This window comes from Syngnathus leptorhynchus, chromosome 15 (assembly GCF_054491065.1).
Source record: "Syngnathus leptorhynchus isolate UIUO chromosome 15, UIUO_Slep, whole genome shotgun sequence".
Taxonomy (NCBI): Eukaryota; Metazoa; Chordata; class Actinopteri; order Syngnathiformes; family Syngnathidae; genus Syngnathus; species Syngnathus leptorhynchus.
The window spans coordinates 1504073-1520468 of NC_141209.1; the positions used below are offsets into that span (position 1 = coordinate 1504073).

Below are 16396 nucleotides of genomic sequence, written 5' to 3' on the forward strand. Positions count from 1 at the left end.
TTATTTACTATTACCGTAAGATGTCAAATACTGTTGAATGAATAATCATTATTTCCGCATGCCGTTGTCGATTGTCAGCTTCTGTGTTTTCTCTGATTAAAGTTGACCTTTTATGTGCAAAGTGCAATTGTTATTGTTTAATGATTAAACAATAACAATTGCACATAAAAAGGCATTTCCGACGAGGATGGGATTCGAACCCACGCGTGCAGAGCACAATGGATTAGCAGTCCATCGCCTTAACCACTCGGCCACCTCGTCAGATGCACCACGTCCCTGGCATACACTTTAAAAAGACATCACAAATATTGATAGCGAAATTACAGCAAATGGAAACGATAAACGATCAAATGTTTTTTTTTACTTTTATTTGTTGCCATTCTAGGGGTTAAAACCAGGGGATATTAATATTTGCCGGCTGTGGGAATCATGAATTACCCATTGTGTCCACAAGAGGGCGGCAAACATCAACGCATGCTTAGTTGGCTGATGTGACATTTAATTGCCATAACCTCCTTTGCAACAATAATTCCAAAGCACACCTTTCATGGAAAATCTCAAGGCACACAGCAAAACAAAAATGCCACAAAAACAGGATATACATATCAATTCTAATAATAGATGGAATAGATTAGATAATAGATTGATTTGTTCTGTCTTTATAAATCGATGGCATAGATAGATGAGCAAAGGTATATTATTTGTGATAAATAACCTGCTCCATAATGGTGCCATTAGTGATCGGGGTACAGGGGGCAGTCATTTATGTTATACTCACCAAACTAATTTAGTTACTGGTGCAGTTATCATTTTCCAAAGTAAAGCAGACTTTTGTAAAATGTCTTGTTTTGATTCAGAAGAATAAGTGAATAAAGAAACAATGACAATAATATGCAAAAAGAACCTAAACGCTCACATTATACTGTATGTATGTGGAATCTTTTTCAAATAGAATAAAAATGATATGTGACTATCATTTTTTGTGTGTCAGAAAAATTCCAAGACTGCGGTCACAAAATCTAGCCTATTCTTTCAAATGCAAATAACAAGATTTTTTTTTCCGTCTGTGAGAAGAGCCAACAGCTGTTGGCAGGACTTCACCATGACAACACGCTTGTTCCCATGTTACCTTCCTACTCACCGACGTGGCTGCGTGTAATTTAGCCCACTTTCCCAAGCCCAGAGGTCATCGAGGGGCCAAGACGTTGGATGACATCACACTGGTCAAAGCCGCATTAGATCCGGCAAGATGTTGAAGTAGACTCCATTGAATGGGAAAACTTTTGACTCATCTTGTATCAGTCCTGGCCCTTTTCTGACATTCAAAATCGCAAACTCGAGCAAGCAAAGCTTTGTCCCGAGCATGTCAAATATGTCAACCCAGTTCATTTTTACATAGACAGCAGACAAAATCGCTTTTAATGCAAATAACAAGGCAGAAGGCAGTAAGAGGGGAATCAAACATTTATTTTACCCTTATTAAAAGTTACAATAAAACCATCAACATCTTCAAACGATAGCAAAATAAAGAGAACCAAAAACATTGGCCGAAACATATTTACATTGAAAAGTTTTGCAGATAAAAAGCTCACATTTTGTACACAATCCCAAGCCCTGCCTCATAAACTCTGAAATGTGAACACTGCAAATACTCAAGAAGCTTCAATGGGGACTTTAGCCCGGAAACAATCCAAATGCACAAAGACTGATTTTCTCCCATCCCCCCCCCCCCCCATTGTTTTTCCTATAACATGTCAAAATACTTGAAATTTGTGGGCAAAACATAGGAATGTATACTTCTAAAAATTAACATAATTTGAAAGCTTTTATGCATCCATGTAAGTCATTTCGAATAGAGATGGTATGCCTTGCTTGGCAATCGTTAAATCCCAAAAATGAGACCAAAAAAAAAATGTTATAGGGCTGCCACGCTGAAGGGTACACCTCTCCATTAATTGGGACTTCTGTACTATATTCCGGATTGGCTCCATATCCAGTTCATTACCTTCTCCACATGCCGCTCCCTTTGTGTACCTCGAGGGGGAGACACTTGCATCAATTTGAGGGCCCGGTGAGATTCCGTCTGTCGAGGACTGATTTAAAAAAAAAAAAAAAAAAGGCAAGTGAACTGGTGGTTGAATTGTCAAATGTGATATATCCTTTGTCTTCTTTGTAGTTTTGTTGTATAACTTTAAGAACGTGGCATGAGTCTCTCATATATATTTATATACTTTAATCTTGGAAAAATTAGTTCAGTCGTGGAGGTGCAATCACTCCGCACTGGCGTCGCCCTCGGGGGCAGCGGGTGTCGTTTCCTCAGCGGGGGCGGCGGCCGGGGCGGCCTCCTCGGTCGGAGCGGCCTCCGTGGCCGGAGCGGCCTCCGTGGCAGGAGCGGCCTCCGTGGCAGGAGCGGCCTCCTCGGCGTCCCCCTCTGGAGCGGCGGCGGCGGCGGCCTCGCCCTCCTTGGCCTCGGTGGCTGGCGTCTCATCTTTGGCTTCCTTGGCGGCGTGGCCGTTCTCCTCGGGTTTCTCTTCGCCCGCGGGGGAGGTGGCCTCCTCCTTGGCCTCCTCGCTGCCCTTCTTGGTTTTCTTCAGCGAGATGCCCTTAAACTTGAAGGAGTTCTTCAGGGAGAACTTCTTCTTCTTCTTTCCATCTTTGGGGGCCTCGGCCTCCGTCTTGGCCGCTTCGCCGTCTACCGCGGGAGCGGGCTCGATGGCATCCCCGGCGCCGGCCTCTCCCTCCTTAGCCGGTTTGGCTGTGCCGTTGCCGTCTGCGGCGGCCACTTCCCCGTCAGGCTTGGCGGATACGTCACCGTTGGTCTTGACGTGACCGTTTTCCTACAGAACAACAAGTTTGTTAGGAGATGTGACAGAGTAACTCATGAAATAACGGACTCAATGTTGCTGTTGCTCTTAATTTGAGAAACGGGGTATAGAGGCCCACTTGCAGCTGCTTGCATGACTTAAATTGGCCGCAAGGCGGCAGTAGTGCTGCGTCTGCTGTTAAGCTTCAGAGAACAAAGGAATTCCCTCGTCACAATTGCTCTGGCCATCATCCTTTTGGGCTTTAATGCTCATTCATTACATCAGTTTTCAGTTTTTAAAAAAAAAAAAAAACAGCCCGTTTGCGATAGTCAAATGCATGATGAAATCTTTGGTTCCATTTTGTGGTTCCACGTTTTGACCCCCATTTTATTCCAATGCAAAAATCTCTCGTGGCTTCTGAGGAGGCGCATATCCGCGCTTTTGTTTGCAACTCTGCAAAATGTGCCTCCAGCAGAGCCCATTTGCCACTGCGCATCTTTTTATTTGGCCCTAATGTAAATATTGCCTGTGATTGAAGCCAAACAACGTGGTTCTACACATTTATGGGTCATGATTTTTCCCTCATGGAACCGGCAGCCGAATTGAACAAAGGCACGGTCGGTGCTCGCATTTGCCACTTCCAAATAGAAAAAAAAAATTCTTTGAATTGTGATTTCCGAGGTTTGCAATGTCGCTGAGCAACAGCCGCTCCAAGCAGACAGGTTGGTGGTGGGCGTTGGGTACCATGTGACTCGGTACCGGTGCTCCCCATCTAATTGCTTTACTCACCTGGCCGTTGGCTTTTGCAGCAGCAGCAGCAGCAGCAGGGTCGGCGACGACATTCCCCTCCACAGCTACATCTCCCTTGGACATGTGGGCTCCCATTTTTTTAATTTATTTTTTATTCTAAACACAAAAATTAAATTGAAAAAGAAAAATGTCAAAATGTGTGTTTTTTTTTGTTTTTGTTTTTGTTTTTAGATTGAAAAGTCCAACTCTTGGATGAGAGAGATGGTGGCAAAAAGTGCAGAATCCTTCCTTCACCCTGACTACACACACAGACACCGAGACCGTCCGTGCGTCCGTCCGTCCCCCCTCTGTGACTGTGCGGATGAGCGCAAATGGAAGGATGTAGGAGACACGACTGTGAGTATTTCAACCGCGCCTGAAAAATCCACCAGAGTCTCCTCCCATGGGCGTGTCAGCAGGGCCGTATCCAATGTGATGCATGGGCATGAGCATGACATGGCATGGCTTGGGCCACCCCTACATCAGTCCATCCACTATGCCACTGCAGTTTTCACACAAATTGCATGCACTTGATGAAATATTATGTTATTTTTCAAATTACACCAATGAATCCTTTCAAGTCTAATCAATTCACTTTACAGCAAGTCCCAGAATGGTTATGCCTAAATTGTAAAAATCAGGCCAGAAAAATCGGGGGAAAAAAAAAAGAACAGTTCTCATTCGCCTTAATATAGTGTCAACAAAACAAAGAGAGTGTAATTAACAACAATTTGTTGTCACACTAACGCACATTTAAGCGATATTTTGTGTGTCATTGCACCGAATAACAATAAGAAATGAAACAAAGACACAAATGATTTAAAACAAGTGAGCAAAAATTCACTGGAAATTCAAAGATCAGAGGCTTGAATTGCACATCATAGTTCCATTCTTATTTTTACTTTAAAAATAAAGAGAATAAAGTGCTAACCTGTGCTTAACCTCTGGCTTTGACATAATAGTGTTTGAGACTATAGACCATGGCTTAAAAGTGGCTGTGGAAAAAAACAAACCATTTACTACATGACACAAAATAACATCCTAAAATCAAAACACTAAAAGCACTCGAATACAAGCATACTAAAGAGGCTATGTGAGGGAGACCGTCTTTTTTTCAAGCTTTTTAAGACGGATCAACCAAATTGTGTCATATCAATATGAATTTAGTTCTCAAAATAGTGCAAATAAACACAATATTGCTTGTATTTTCAAATGTAATATACAAACATACTTTAGTGTAGAGTATGTTATGAGCTGACAAGACAAAGGGATTTTCTCTGAATGACAATAATCTTGGACATAATCTTCTTGTAGTCTTTTGCTTTAGTAAATGAATTTATGATTTCTTTGGTATGATCTGAAGCATCTCTGTCTGACATTCCAAGAATCCCAAAAAGCACAAGGCTCAACCCTCCTCCACTCACACAAACATGTCGCAAGCGTGGAATGTGAGGTATGCATACGCCACCCAGAGAATGATCTCCATCCTTTCAGTGGGCTGAACCTCCTCACAGAATGGAATACACCCTGAGGGCTTTTAAATCTGCAAACACCCCCCCCCCCCTCCTCCTTTTTCTTACCATCCCACTATACATTCCCCCAAAATGAGTCAAGAAGGACAACAACACAATTCAAAGCCCATCCCGCCATCCAGTGAGCGTTTAATCATATCCTTGGAATTTATCTGATGTGGCCATCGAAGTTGAATTTCAAAGGGTTCATTCTTGGTTTGGTTTTGAAATGTTTGCACATCTTGGCACCTGTGAGGCCCATCAAAATATGTGTCGTTGTGCTCCTGAGAGAACCAGATGAGAACGATTATGTTGCCACTTGTTTAAGACTTTCATTTGTGTGTGAATCCAGAACAAAATTTCTTTTGCACTTAGTTGGCGACCAGTGTATGTTCAATTGAAAGAAAAATAAGTCCGTCTATTCTAGTCTTCTTAGTTCTGTAGAAACGGGAGGAGAGGGAAAAATACAGCACGGTGTCTGTGCCAACGTTTAGTTTATAGCTGTCTTTTCCAAACTTTGGGTCATTACCCAAAATGAGTCCCTGTTCGGATTTTACTGAGTTGGCAAATGTCAGCATAAAAAGCTGTGGGCAATTTTATTGACCATCAATCAGACAAATATTTCCTCGGGAAATGGCTTTTGGAATCACCCTTGTTGTAATAAATGCACATTATCTTCGTTCCTTTGATTAGTTTATATAATACTGTGCAAAAGCATGGCTAGCAATGCAGCTTTAATTATCCATTTTATAGCAGTGAGTGACTTTAAAGCAGGAAAAATAGGGATTCTCAACTGATGGGTCGGGGTCCAAAAGTGGGTCATGGATGGGTGTCTTGCGGACAGGTAGGATAAATAGACTATGACTCAATGCTTTTTGGTTATTTTTTTTTTTTTATATTTCAAAAACTATATTAACTGTAATCATGGCTTTTCTGTGGGGTTTTTTATGTTCCAAATATGATGTGTTTTTATTTTCAAAGGCCAATTGTAACTCAATTTGGAAAATTGGGGTCAGAGTGACAACAGTTGAGAACCACGACGAGTACTGAGAGAAAAGACACAGAGTGTCTCGCTTCACTATGCACATTTGTAGTAGACATTTTGTTTTGATGAAAAGGCCTAATTTCCTTGAGAAAAAATGCATCTGTGGCTGGCGGACTTCCTGCGGCCTCGTAAGCAGACTTATTTTTGTCACGTTTCATACATGCTTCTACTCTTCTATTTTCTCCCCTCAATAGCCTTGTTTGTGCGGTTGCTCATTTTTCATAGCCTGACTCAGGATAAGCGTTCAAATATAATAAAAGGCCCCCATTGTGTGATGAACCCCTCCAATGGATGAGCATGACAAGTAGAAATGGTGGAGGAGGGGACCAAGGGGTTACTTCTGTACAGAAGGGTCAAGTAAGAAAGTAAAATGACTCGGTTACCTTACATGAAGTAGAAATTTCCGGTATCTAGTCTTTTGTTTTTATAATTTTATATTCATATATACTTTTAGTCGTATGCATTTTCAGGCCCTTAATTCTAACAAGAATTGTGTGCACAATCATGAAAAGGGGCGTGTCCACTTGGGAGAAAGATCTTTGTGATGCTAATTGATTCCATCAACTGACTTATTGACTGCAAGGGGTCCTCACCAGAAGGCAAGCACAAAGCTACACACGGCGTCCATCTTGGCAGGCTTGGCCCGTTCAGACGTATTTGCGGCATTAGATGCTTGGCCAATGTTGACGTTTTGCTTGTGATGGATTAATTGCTCAGCCGAATACTTGGAAAGAAATTGTAAAGATGCCTGCAAAGTGAACAGTAATTGTTTTGATGTGTGTGTTGTGTTGATTCACATCCCCCACCGAGCGAGTGAGCGAGCACGCACGCAACCCCCCACCTTTCACTCCCAGACACACACTTGATGCTGCATACCCCTCCCACAATTTCTGCATCAGTACAGACATGCCATAGAGCCAGTTGCCATGGCAACTACTGCTTCTATCCCCCGACTGGTTTTAAGGGTAAACATAATTTGGTGGAAAGACAGTCAAGGGCAAACTGATAGCCGCTGTGTTCCTGCTCTAATCATGTCTGGTTTGTTTATTTGAGATGAGCCTCGCTTCGTCATAATAATCACAAATACTTTTTGGGAGACAGCACATGGTTTTCACCTCAATCGATCCAGGTGAGAAAAAAAAATACAAGGAAAAGGATGAATGAAGCAGAAAGAGATGCTTTTATGTGTACGTCAGACGGAGGGAGAGGGGCGGGGGGGTACAGTTGTGGGCAGCTCATTCCCACTGGCAATGGAGTTGCAGAATTAGTAGGTCAGTGTGCCATCATCTCATTCATCAATATCCCTGCCTGCTCTTTTTTTTTCACATCACACTCTTATCTTGTTTCTTTTTTGCAGTTACAAAATCAAATCTGCCAAACGCTCGTCCGTCATCCATCCATCTCTCCAAATAAGAATAATCGGTCATCAAGATAAGACGTCGACCCAGGACTGGTTAGCGAGAAAAAACCAAATTGAGAAATCCAAATTAAAATGTCAACAAATACGAATCATCCAATTTTGTAGCTATCTGTGATTTGACTGCCACTTTGTCATCGTATAGTGCATCCAATGTTTCGGTGTCATCTGAGCACAATTTATGACATAGCAGACACATATTTGCTCAGTTAAGCTGCTCATGAACCTTTTTTGTCCATTACTCTCTCTTGCTCCCATCACTTTTTTTTCTTTCCCGTTTTCTGAAAAGCCCACCCCTTCATTGTAATGCAGATTTGAGGATCAAATGGGGGATGGGTGTGGAACTAGAAGGACGGTGAAGAGGCTGTGCTTGCTTGGTGTTAAGTATGCCCTGGCAGCCCTGCTGTGCCTCCCTCAGCAGGCAGTCTGGCATGAACTGGAAGGTGGGCAAAGACAAAAAAAAAAAAAATCAACTCTTCTAAGGTTATCCCCGCCACATTCAGCCTTGTATGCATGACTCAGCCATTGCACATGTTCATTTCTTCTGCAAATCCACTCGATCAGAATATACAATGTATAGCGTACACATGAATCTTGTTTGTCAAGACATTATGGAAAGGAAAATGAACAATCATGAATCGTGTTGTATTAATCTGTTGCAAAACAAAAAGCCATCACCATCTGTCTGGCTGGTATGATACTGGCCGGCCGTGTGTGCAAACATGTGTATAAATAGTCTGATTGTCTGCGGGGGATGTCTAGTTCTTATGTCTAGGGCAGGGGTGTCAAACTCATTTTTGTGGCGGGCCGCATTGTAATCATAGTTTCCCCATTCTATATACATACAGAATAGGCTACAAATTGATAAATAACTACTTTGGAAATCAGAGACTAGTCAAATCTATTCAAATAGTTTAAAAAGATGAATGGTCATAAAACATTGCTAGTAATATCTCTATTTTTAACAAGTGAAGACAATTTGTGATTTTAGTCATGACACAAAGTGGATGCAAAATTTGTCTTTGCGGGCCACATGAAATGATATGGCAGGCCGTATCTAGCCCCCGAGCCTCGAGTTTGACACCTATGGTTTTACACAACACACTTTTCGATTTTGGGCAAATTGCAGAGGAACCCAAGAACTGGTCCTGAAGGCTCAGTGGTGAATTGGTCTATAAGTGAATGCTGAACAGTTATAAAGGATGATCTGATGGTGTCACCGGCCTTCTCCATGAGTTTATTAATAGCTGACTTCTGAAAAAGTCTCTGTATCTCACATACTCAACATGTCTGGATTAGTAAGATATGAGAGCCTATTGGTTTCCAGTCCAAAACATAAAACAAAGATAACTTTTGTTTTGGATTGAGACATAGGTCAGACAACAGCAGCCTGTCTGGTCTACGTGCCAATCTCTTATGTCATGTATGAATTTGCCAACCTTACCATAGTTGGCCATTGTGCAATTTGAATTGTGTTCAGATTGATTGATTTAGTACCTTTCACTTCAGTTTGTATTTTAACAATTGCCCAAGATCAGAAAAAAATATTTGCTTTCATTTTCCTCACCCGTCTTGGCTCGTCAAGCGAAAGTCATTTGTTGTGTAACATATACAGTAAGTGAGATAGAGGTTGGTATTTACGGAAAGAAAAAAAAAAAGTTACGCAGCTAACAGATGGCTTCCCCACTTACTTTGCAATATAATACTCAGCTCAGCTTGTAAAAACAAAAAGTTATGCACTTTGATTCATTATTTGGCCATGGTTTTTGCTCCACTTTTCTATTTTGTCCATCTGCCATTGCAGCTGTGTTGTCATGGAGCATCAATGCAGTGTGTTGTGGTTTTTTAGCTAGTGACCTATTTATGTGTCCCCCCCCCCCACACACACACACACACACACGCACACACACACACCAACCCTTTCTATCGCTTGTCCCAATTCTCTCACTTGAACCAGCACCGTTTGGAAATCTCTGAGAGGGCACGGAGGGTTATGTTGAAGTTGTTTACATGTGATGTTTTACCTGTCACTTCTCTTTCATACAAATGTGTTCCATCAATATTTTCTCAAAGGGTTAATTAGGTCTAAAAATGAAAAGATTTGTTACATTTCTCAAATCGATGCCAGCCGGTGTTCCTTCCACCAATCCAATATGGGAGCGGCTTTCCGAGACGGCCCCTGATTAACAACGACCGAAGCCACCTGTCCACAAACCTATTAGCTTCCTCAGAGCCAGTTTGGCGATGACGCACTTGCTACCGCCCCAGCGTGACTGCAATTGATTGATCAGGGATTGATTCGTTGAAACATGGCTCGGAGAAGGTGGGGGTGGGTAGCGCCTTGCTGAGGGAAGTTATTTATGTTTGCGTCTCGTCAGGTGCACCAAAGATTGATTGAAACGCTCCGTATTATTTTGTCGTACATTCGCTGGAGTCGTGACCCTGAAGGATGCGATCCATTCAAACCAAATGGGATGGATATCTTCCACCCTAAGGTACAACATGGGCCTGCATGGGAGAAAAGGAAGTCGTGGTATGACTTCATTTGTGGTCACATTTACATTAGTGCTTGGAATTATAAGAGGAATACATTTGCAAATGATCATTTTGTAATTTTGTTGGCCATTCAAGGTGTCACCGCTGAGAGCACGCACGTTCATCGTAATGCCTTCAAACATGCAAGGTAAGCCGATCAGACGCCATATAGGCAGTGCAGAAGATAATCGGCTTGAACCAATGAGAATCATTTCTATGTAATGTATAGAATTTGATGAGATTGTTGATTCTTTCGGGATGTTATCGGAGGATTAAAGGCTAGGAATGTGTAACCTTTGCCTATCACCTGTGTCATTGCAAGATGATGAAAATGATGGAGTGAAAACAATGTCATCATTGACTATTGTGGCCTGATTTATTTTTGATCTTTTCCTCTTCCCTGTATAGGTTTAGTATTTCCCTGGCAGAAAAACACAGTTTAACAACACTGGATTTCAATTTTAAGGGAATCCTTTATTTATCCCGAGTTGTTTTTTTCTTTCTGTTTGTTTTTTTGTAATGATTTTATTTTCCAAGCACGGTCAAAGAACAAATTAAACTCGCATCTCAAGGCACCTCTAATCTCGGACATAACTATTCTACTTTGCAAAATTAATTTTCGGGTTCTCCATCACAGAAAATTCCCCAAATCAAATCCTCTGATGGTTCTTTTACATGCACACAGACTGGAGGTTTTGTCGAAGCCTGCGGTCAATGTTTAAACTTCGGCGGCATCTTACTCCCTTTAGCAGTCACCTAATAAGGACCTCACCACTTTGTTGCTTCAAGCAGTTTGGCACAAGGCCTTTCTGTTTAGCTTGATGTATGGTTACGCTCTTCCAACCAGGAAGAGATGATTCTAAATATCTGCCTATATGAGAAACGCAAATGCAAAAAAAAAAGCAATGATTTACCTCGTTCTTGGAGAAAATCAATCGCAGGCTGTGCGAAATGGATAAGATGAATGCGTTGCACACAAATCATGTTGTTTGGGCCAAGGTCTTTAGAGGAATCTCACAGCAAGTGATGCCAGTAGTGAGGGAGCTGATGAAACCCAGTTTAGGTGTCAAAGGATTCCACAAAGGCTTTGGGTTGTAGTTTTAAAATCTTTGCTCAGCTATGAATTGAATTGTTTTTCCAACAACAACAAACCTGCTTTTATAAAAATAGCCAGATTTGTTGATCGAATTTTCCTTTTTCATCTGTAGTAGTATTTCTAATATGGTGTTCGGTAGGGTAGCTTGTATGACATCAGAAAATATCTGCATCATCATTGTGACGGTGGCAGCAGCTGTGCATACAGTTGATAACGCACAAACCACTCCAAACCTCAAAGTATTTTGGTCATTTGATAAAGCTGTTCATACATATTTATCATTCGAATTGACCAGAGGCGACGTCACGTGTTGTGTCCCTCTTATGCCGCTAATGGAGAAGCCAGTTTTCAGTATGATGCATTCAATTCTAGGCTACTTCAACCTAAAATAAAATAATATCAAATTGCTTTTGTGCCGGATTGCCCAGTAGACAAGCTTTCCCAATAATGTTCATGTTTCTGTCACGATGTAGCCAGGAATATAAAATGATTCTATTCCTGCAGCCATGTGAATCTGAAATACTGTATGTGATATTCTCCTCCTCCTATTTTTTTTTTTTTTTTGCACTCTCAGGCAGTCGTGCCTCACACAGAGTCCCAGAATAGTCATGGTCATTAATAAAGCATGTACCTGCTGTGCATCCCATCTTTTTGCTTGTATCCCCGCAGAAAAGAGAGGAAGAGGACCCTTGCAATAAGTGTGCCTCGTTTAAAACGACAATCTTTTTTGAGTTCCCCCCCTTGCTGGTCACATGATTTTCTTTTGCCGAGCCTGCGACAATTTAGCGGTCAGCTCACGTTTTAATATTTACCCTCTTCTTCTTCTCAATCACAAGACATCCCTTTTCATGTCCTCTTCAAACTCATATTGCTTTTTGCCTGCTCTCACAGTTGCTCTGTTGACTCATCACTGACATCGGTGACAGAGATGGAAGTGGTTGCCATGGCAATGCCTTGACAACACGAACGGAATTCATTCGGCGTGGTGTTTTGTGAATGGAGGAGTTTGGGCCAGGAAAATCTCATGTGCAGCATGGAGGATGAGGAAGTCTAACAATCATATCTGTGGTGTAATGGAATTTGTATGAAGGATGATTTTTCTCAACCTCACATGCTCCCTTTGATCCTGAGCCCTTGTGACAGTCAAGTATCCTTGAGCAAGATACTGAATCCTCAGTAGCTCCAGTAGGTGAATGAGCAAAGTGCTTTCAGTACCTTAGTGATAGAAAAGAGGTTGTTTTTACTCTTTATTGTATTTGATCTATTTTTTTTTTCTTCTGTACATTGTGCACAGAAATCTAAACACTGCTCCCATACGTGACAGGTCCACACCACAACCTAGACCACAGCAGTGACAAATATGGCTTTGCTTAAGGAAACCTCACCAAAGAGTCCAACGCAATTTCCATCCACTCCATATGCTGGGCATATGACAAAAAAAAATGTATATGGCAACAGATGAGGAATTTTAGGAGGTGAAGTTAGACGGGACATGTGACATCACATCTATCATGGCTGCCATCGGTCCAGCTGCCTACCAGCAGCTGTTGTACATTAAACAAAGAGCAGCAGGCGGATTTGCTTGAGCCACTTATTGGATAAGTCAATAACATGACTCCGTTAGGGTGCTGCCTGGAGCTCTTTATTTCATAATGCACGGTGGTTTCGTTTCAACATTTCAATCTCGAGGGCTACCGTTAATTTCTCAGCTAATTCCTTGTGATTGGCCTCCACTCGTCAGTCAAGCCGCACCTTGTCTTCATCTGTGAAAACAGTACTGACATTAAGATATTGCTCTGATAAAAGTAGGGACTTTCATTCAAGCGCCATTAAATCAAGCCTCTTGGGTTGGTAGTCGGCACCTAACTTTTTTTGGTTTAATGGAAGCAGGATAATCCATTGTGACAATAAAATGGAACAGAGTGTGTGTGGTATGAAGCTGGGGCCTTTTGACAATAATTCTTTGGGATGGAGGTGACAGCTGTGGGAGAATTTAAAGGGAGAAAGGTATTACCTTTTCCACCCCGTGGGCAGCATGTCCATAGACATTTTTAAAAGCACTTTTTCATCATCTATCCAAAATTCAGCCTTTGAGAAGCAAATCCATCATGCCTTTTTGAATCAATGGCTGCATTCACTTTAGCTTTTCTTTTCTGGAGCCTCCATTGAAAAGAAGCCGCTCCTCATATTAATTATCACCTTGTCCCTCCCGACCGAGCGCGTGAGACGGCCTTTACCTGACCTTTGCTACTAATATCTGTTAGATGGTGTCTGGCTTTGGTTCAGATCATAAAAGCTACTTCAGCTATAAATTCCAAGCTCTGGTTTTCCATTTTTACTTTTGATTGCATTCTGTCTGCCAGAGCCACCTGGCTTTATAGCTTTTGCTCTCAGCTGGATGCAGACTTGTTAGTCTGCCTCCTTGGCTGCCCTTTTGTCGGCTCGACGAGGATATAAACTGATGCGTTTATATTTCTTTACCTCGGCTCGAGATGTAGACATCGAAATGTGCGGCTCCGATTCAGGCCCAGATGGCTGCGTTGTCAACCATTGGGGTTGTACGGGCTAGACCAGGATCTCCTCTGGCCTTTTTATGCAATCTGGGTCAGCCTAAGCTGAGAGCAAGTGAGAGAGGGTGTCCTTAGGCCACTTGACCTCATTGCTCCACTATTTTCCCACTAAGTCACTACACTGAGACCAAGGGGGTCTCGGAATCAGGAAATAGGTCCCATTTCCCTTGTGTACACGCATGAGAAGGAGAGGAAATGTACTTGTGACATCCTTGAACCTGAAGGTCAAAGGTTACCATTACAAATGGCTATTCACCAGGCACGTTAACGGTACGGACAAAATGTAACTTGTACTTAGGAGAGCGTGCATTTGTTTTGATGTGAAGGCTTCTCTAGTATTGCCCTGGCTCCATTTTTTTTTTTCCATTCCATCTCCCCGCCTGAGCCCTGAGCTCCTGCTTGAGGAGTCGTGATTTGCCTTGATTTCATTAACGCTCTCCAGATGGTCATAGTCTGAGAGATCTGACGCCTCTGTCCCATACCTTGGAGAGTCCAAAAGATGTAAGGCTGCTTGTAGGAGCTGAAAGTCGAGGCATGTATGATTTAGACTTTTGGAGCACGTTCAAAGTAAATGAGGTGCGAGATCCAAGGAGAAATATATATAGCGATGGGGGGACGGGAAAAATAGGATGCGTGGGAGTGCTTCATCAGTCAAGAATGAAGCATAACCAAATACGTGATGGCGTAAACAGGAAAAGCAAAACTGAAAATATTCATGTGGAGAAAAAAAAAGTCAATTCTCCACCTCTGTGTGTTCCATCTGTTTGGGCTTATCTTTGAAAGGGTTCGCTGCTTGCGGCATGGCCACAGGAAGTCGTCACAACCCCCCTTCTGAGTATTCAGAAAGAAATGTGATCCTCTTAATAACCCCTGACACAATACTCTTGGAAAAAAAATCCAAGACCAACACGAGGCAAAACCCAGACTGATTACTGCCAACTCGGTTTATATCTTTGTCAGTGGGTTCATAGCAACACTAAAAGAACATTTCATGTTGATGAAAAAGGAGACGATTGCGACATTTTCAATCATCTTCTGTTCATGCTGTTTTGCGCTTTTAGTTTGTCTGTTGTTCTTTAGCCGTTTTCTACTGTGTGCCGCTGTAATGGCATCAACAAAAACTCAAAGGGAAAGAAAATCTGATTTCTAGAGGCTTTCGGTTATGTTTTGAATGGAAACTGGAATGGCCCAGGGTTGATTGGCACCTTAAGCCTGGCTTGTACTCAGCTTTAATGACTCATAAGGATTGCAAATTGTGGTTTTTGGTTGGATGTAAAATGTCTTTGCCAGGTGAATATGGAGGTGAAAATTGTATTTGAACCAGTGGTCTTGCGTGCGTGCATCTGATCATCTGATCATCCACCATATTCCCGTCTCAGCACATTCCTGAGCCTCTTCCATGTGTCACGGAACAACTTCCTGTCTTGGATGGAATGTTCTTCCAAACTTCTGAAAGTTTGCAATGTGCTAAAACGTAGGATTAAAGTCAGATGACAGGTGAAGCAGCATGGAATTGCAATTGCATGCAATATCCACTCAATGTAAATATTTTCTCGGCATATGTCTTCGTATTGTCTTGTAGCTCCAACCCATGTTGGGAAGGCAAAAAAACAGAATCCGAGAGGCTACCATGTTTCTTTTGTTTAATCTTCTTGTATATTTTAGACTGTGTACATAAATGCGCATGACTTTTAGTGGATTTTTTTTCTCCTCATTGTGTGTTTTATCAGCGTCCCCTGAGTGCTAGCTCAAATACGATTAAGCTCCTTTGTGGATAGTTGAAGAAGCGGGTTGAAAAAGCTATAAACAAAAGGAAGAGATTCGAGGATGGGGGTGGAAGAGAAGAAACGTCTGGAGAGAAGTCATGAAGTCAATAGCTAATTGGCATCAGCTCCTGGTGAAGGTCATTCCCTGAAATTGGCTCAAGAGGGGCAAAGACAAACAAGGGGAATCTCTGCTGTGTTTGTAAACAGACAAGGGGAGGAATCCAAGTTCTGAACGTCATTCACGACCACTTTGGTACTGTTTACACGGCCTACAAACACAGTGAGACGCACGCACGGTGATAACAATGCAGGACAAATACAATCGGCGAGTGGAAAGGTTACAATGTTCACAGCCGGGCATGTGCGTGCCTGACTGCATTCTTTTTCATGTTCGTGTCAGGCCAAGTGTCATTTTTGTGGGACTTCCGCGCTCGGAATGCAAAACTGTAATCTTGAGTGACTTTGTGGGGAATTTCTTTCGCAAAGAAGATAAAAACAAAGTGGTGGATATTTTTTCTTTGTTTTGGGTCCATACAGCTTGAGTGAATACACAAAAACAGCAAGTTATTTGCATCGTATTTTATTCTACATTGACATTCATGCTGATGTGCTATCACAATACACTTGGGGAATATTTGTTGTTGTTGTTGTTGATGATAGCAATATGTCCAGACAGAAAAAAAAAAAAGAAGCCCCAAACCATGAGATTCCTCACTCCACCACCATACAATACATAGTTGGGTTGAGGTTGTGCCTTTTTTTTTTAATTCTCCTCACGCATCGATGTGCATTCTTGTCAAACAACTCGCTGAGCATCTTTTATTTTGATTTTGTTGTTGTTTCAATTTATTGACATGATATGC

The 16396-nt window shown here is 42.0% G+C and overlaps 1 protein-coding gene and 1 non-coding gene across 2 annotated transcripts; both read right to left on the reverse strand.

The window, feature by feature from the left end:
- Positions 1-179: 179 nt before the first annotated feature.
- Positions 180-261, reverse strand: trnas-gcu (transfer RNA serine (anticodon GCU)). Its single transcript has one exon. It is a non-coding gene; the product is annotated as a tRNA-Ser (tRNA).
- Positions 262-1446: 1185 nt separating this feature from the next.
- marcksl1a (MARCKS-like 1a) lies at positions 1447-3945 on the reverse strand. Its single transcript, XM_085932600.1, has 2 exons — positions 3594-3945; positions 1447-2837 (listed from the first exon to the last, which is right to left on the reverse strand). Exons 1-2 carry the CDS (start codon positions 3687-3689, stop codon positions 2271-2273), a joined length of 663 nt encoding a protein of 220 aa, XP_085788726.1. The 5' UTR covers positions 3690-3945; the 3' UTR covers positions 1447-2270.
- Between the last annotated feature and the right edge of the window lie 12451 nt (positions 3946-16396).

Coding starts and splice junctions, on each gene's coding strand:
- marcksl1a (XM_085932600.1), bottom strand. CDS start 3,689: ATGGGAGCCCACATGTCCAAGGGAGATGTAGCTGTGGAGGGGAATGTC. Junction 2,838..3,593: donor CTGCAAAAGCCAACGGCCAG/GTGAGTAAAGCA, acceptor GTTGTTCTGTAG/GAAAACGGTCACGTCAAGAC.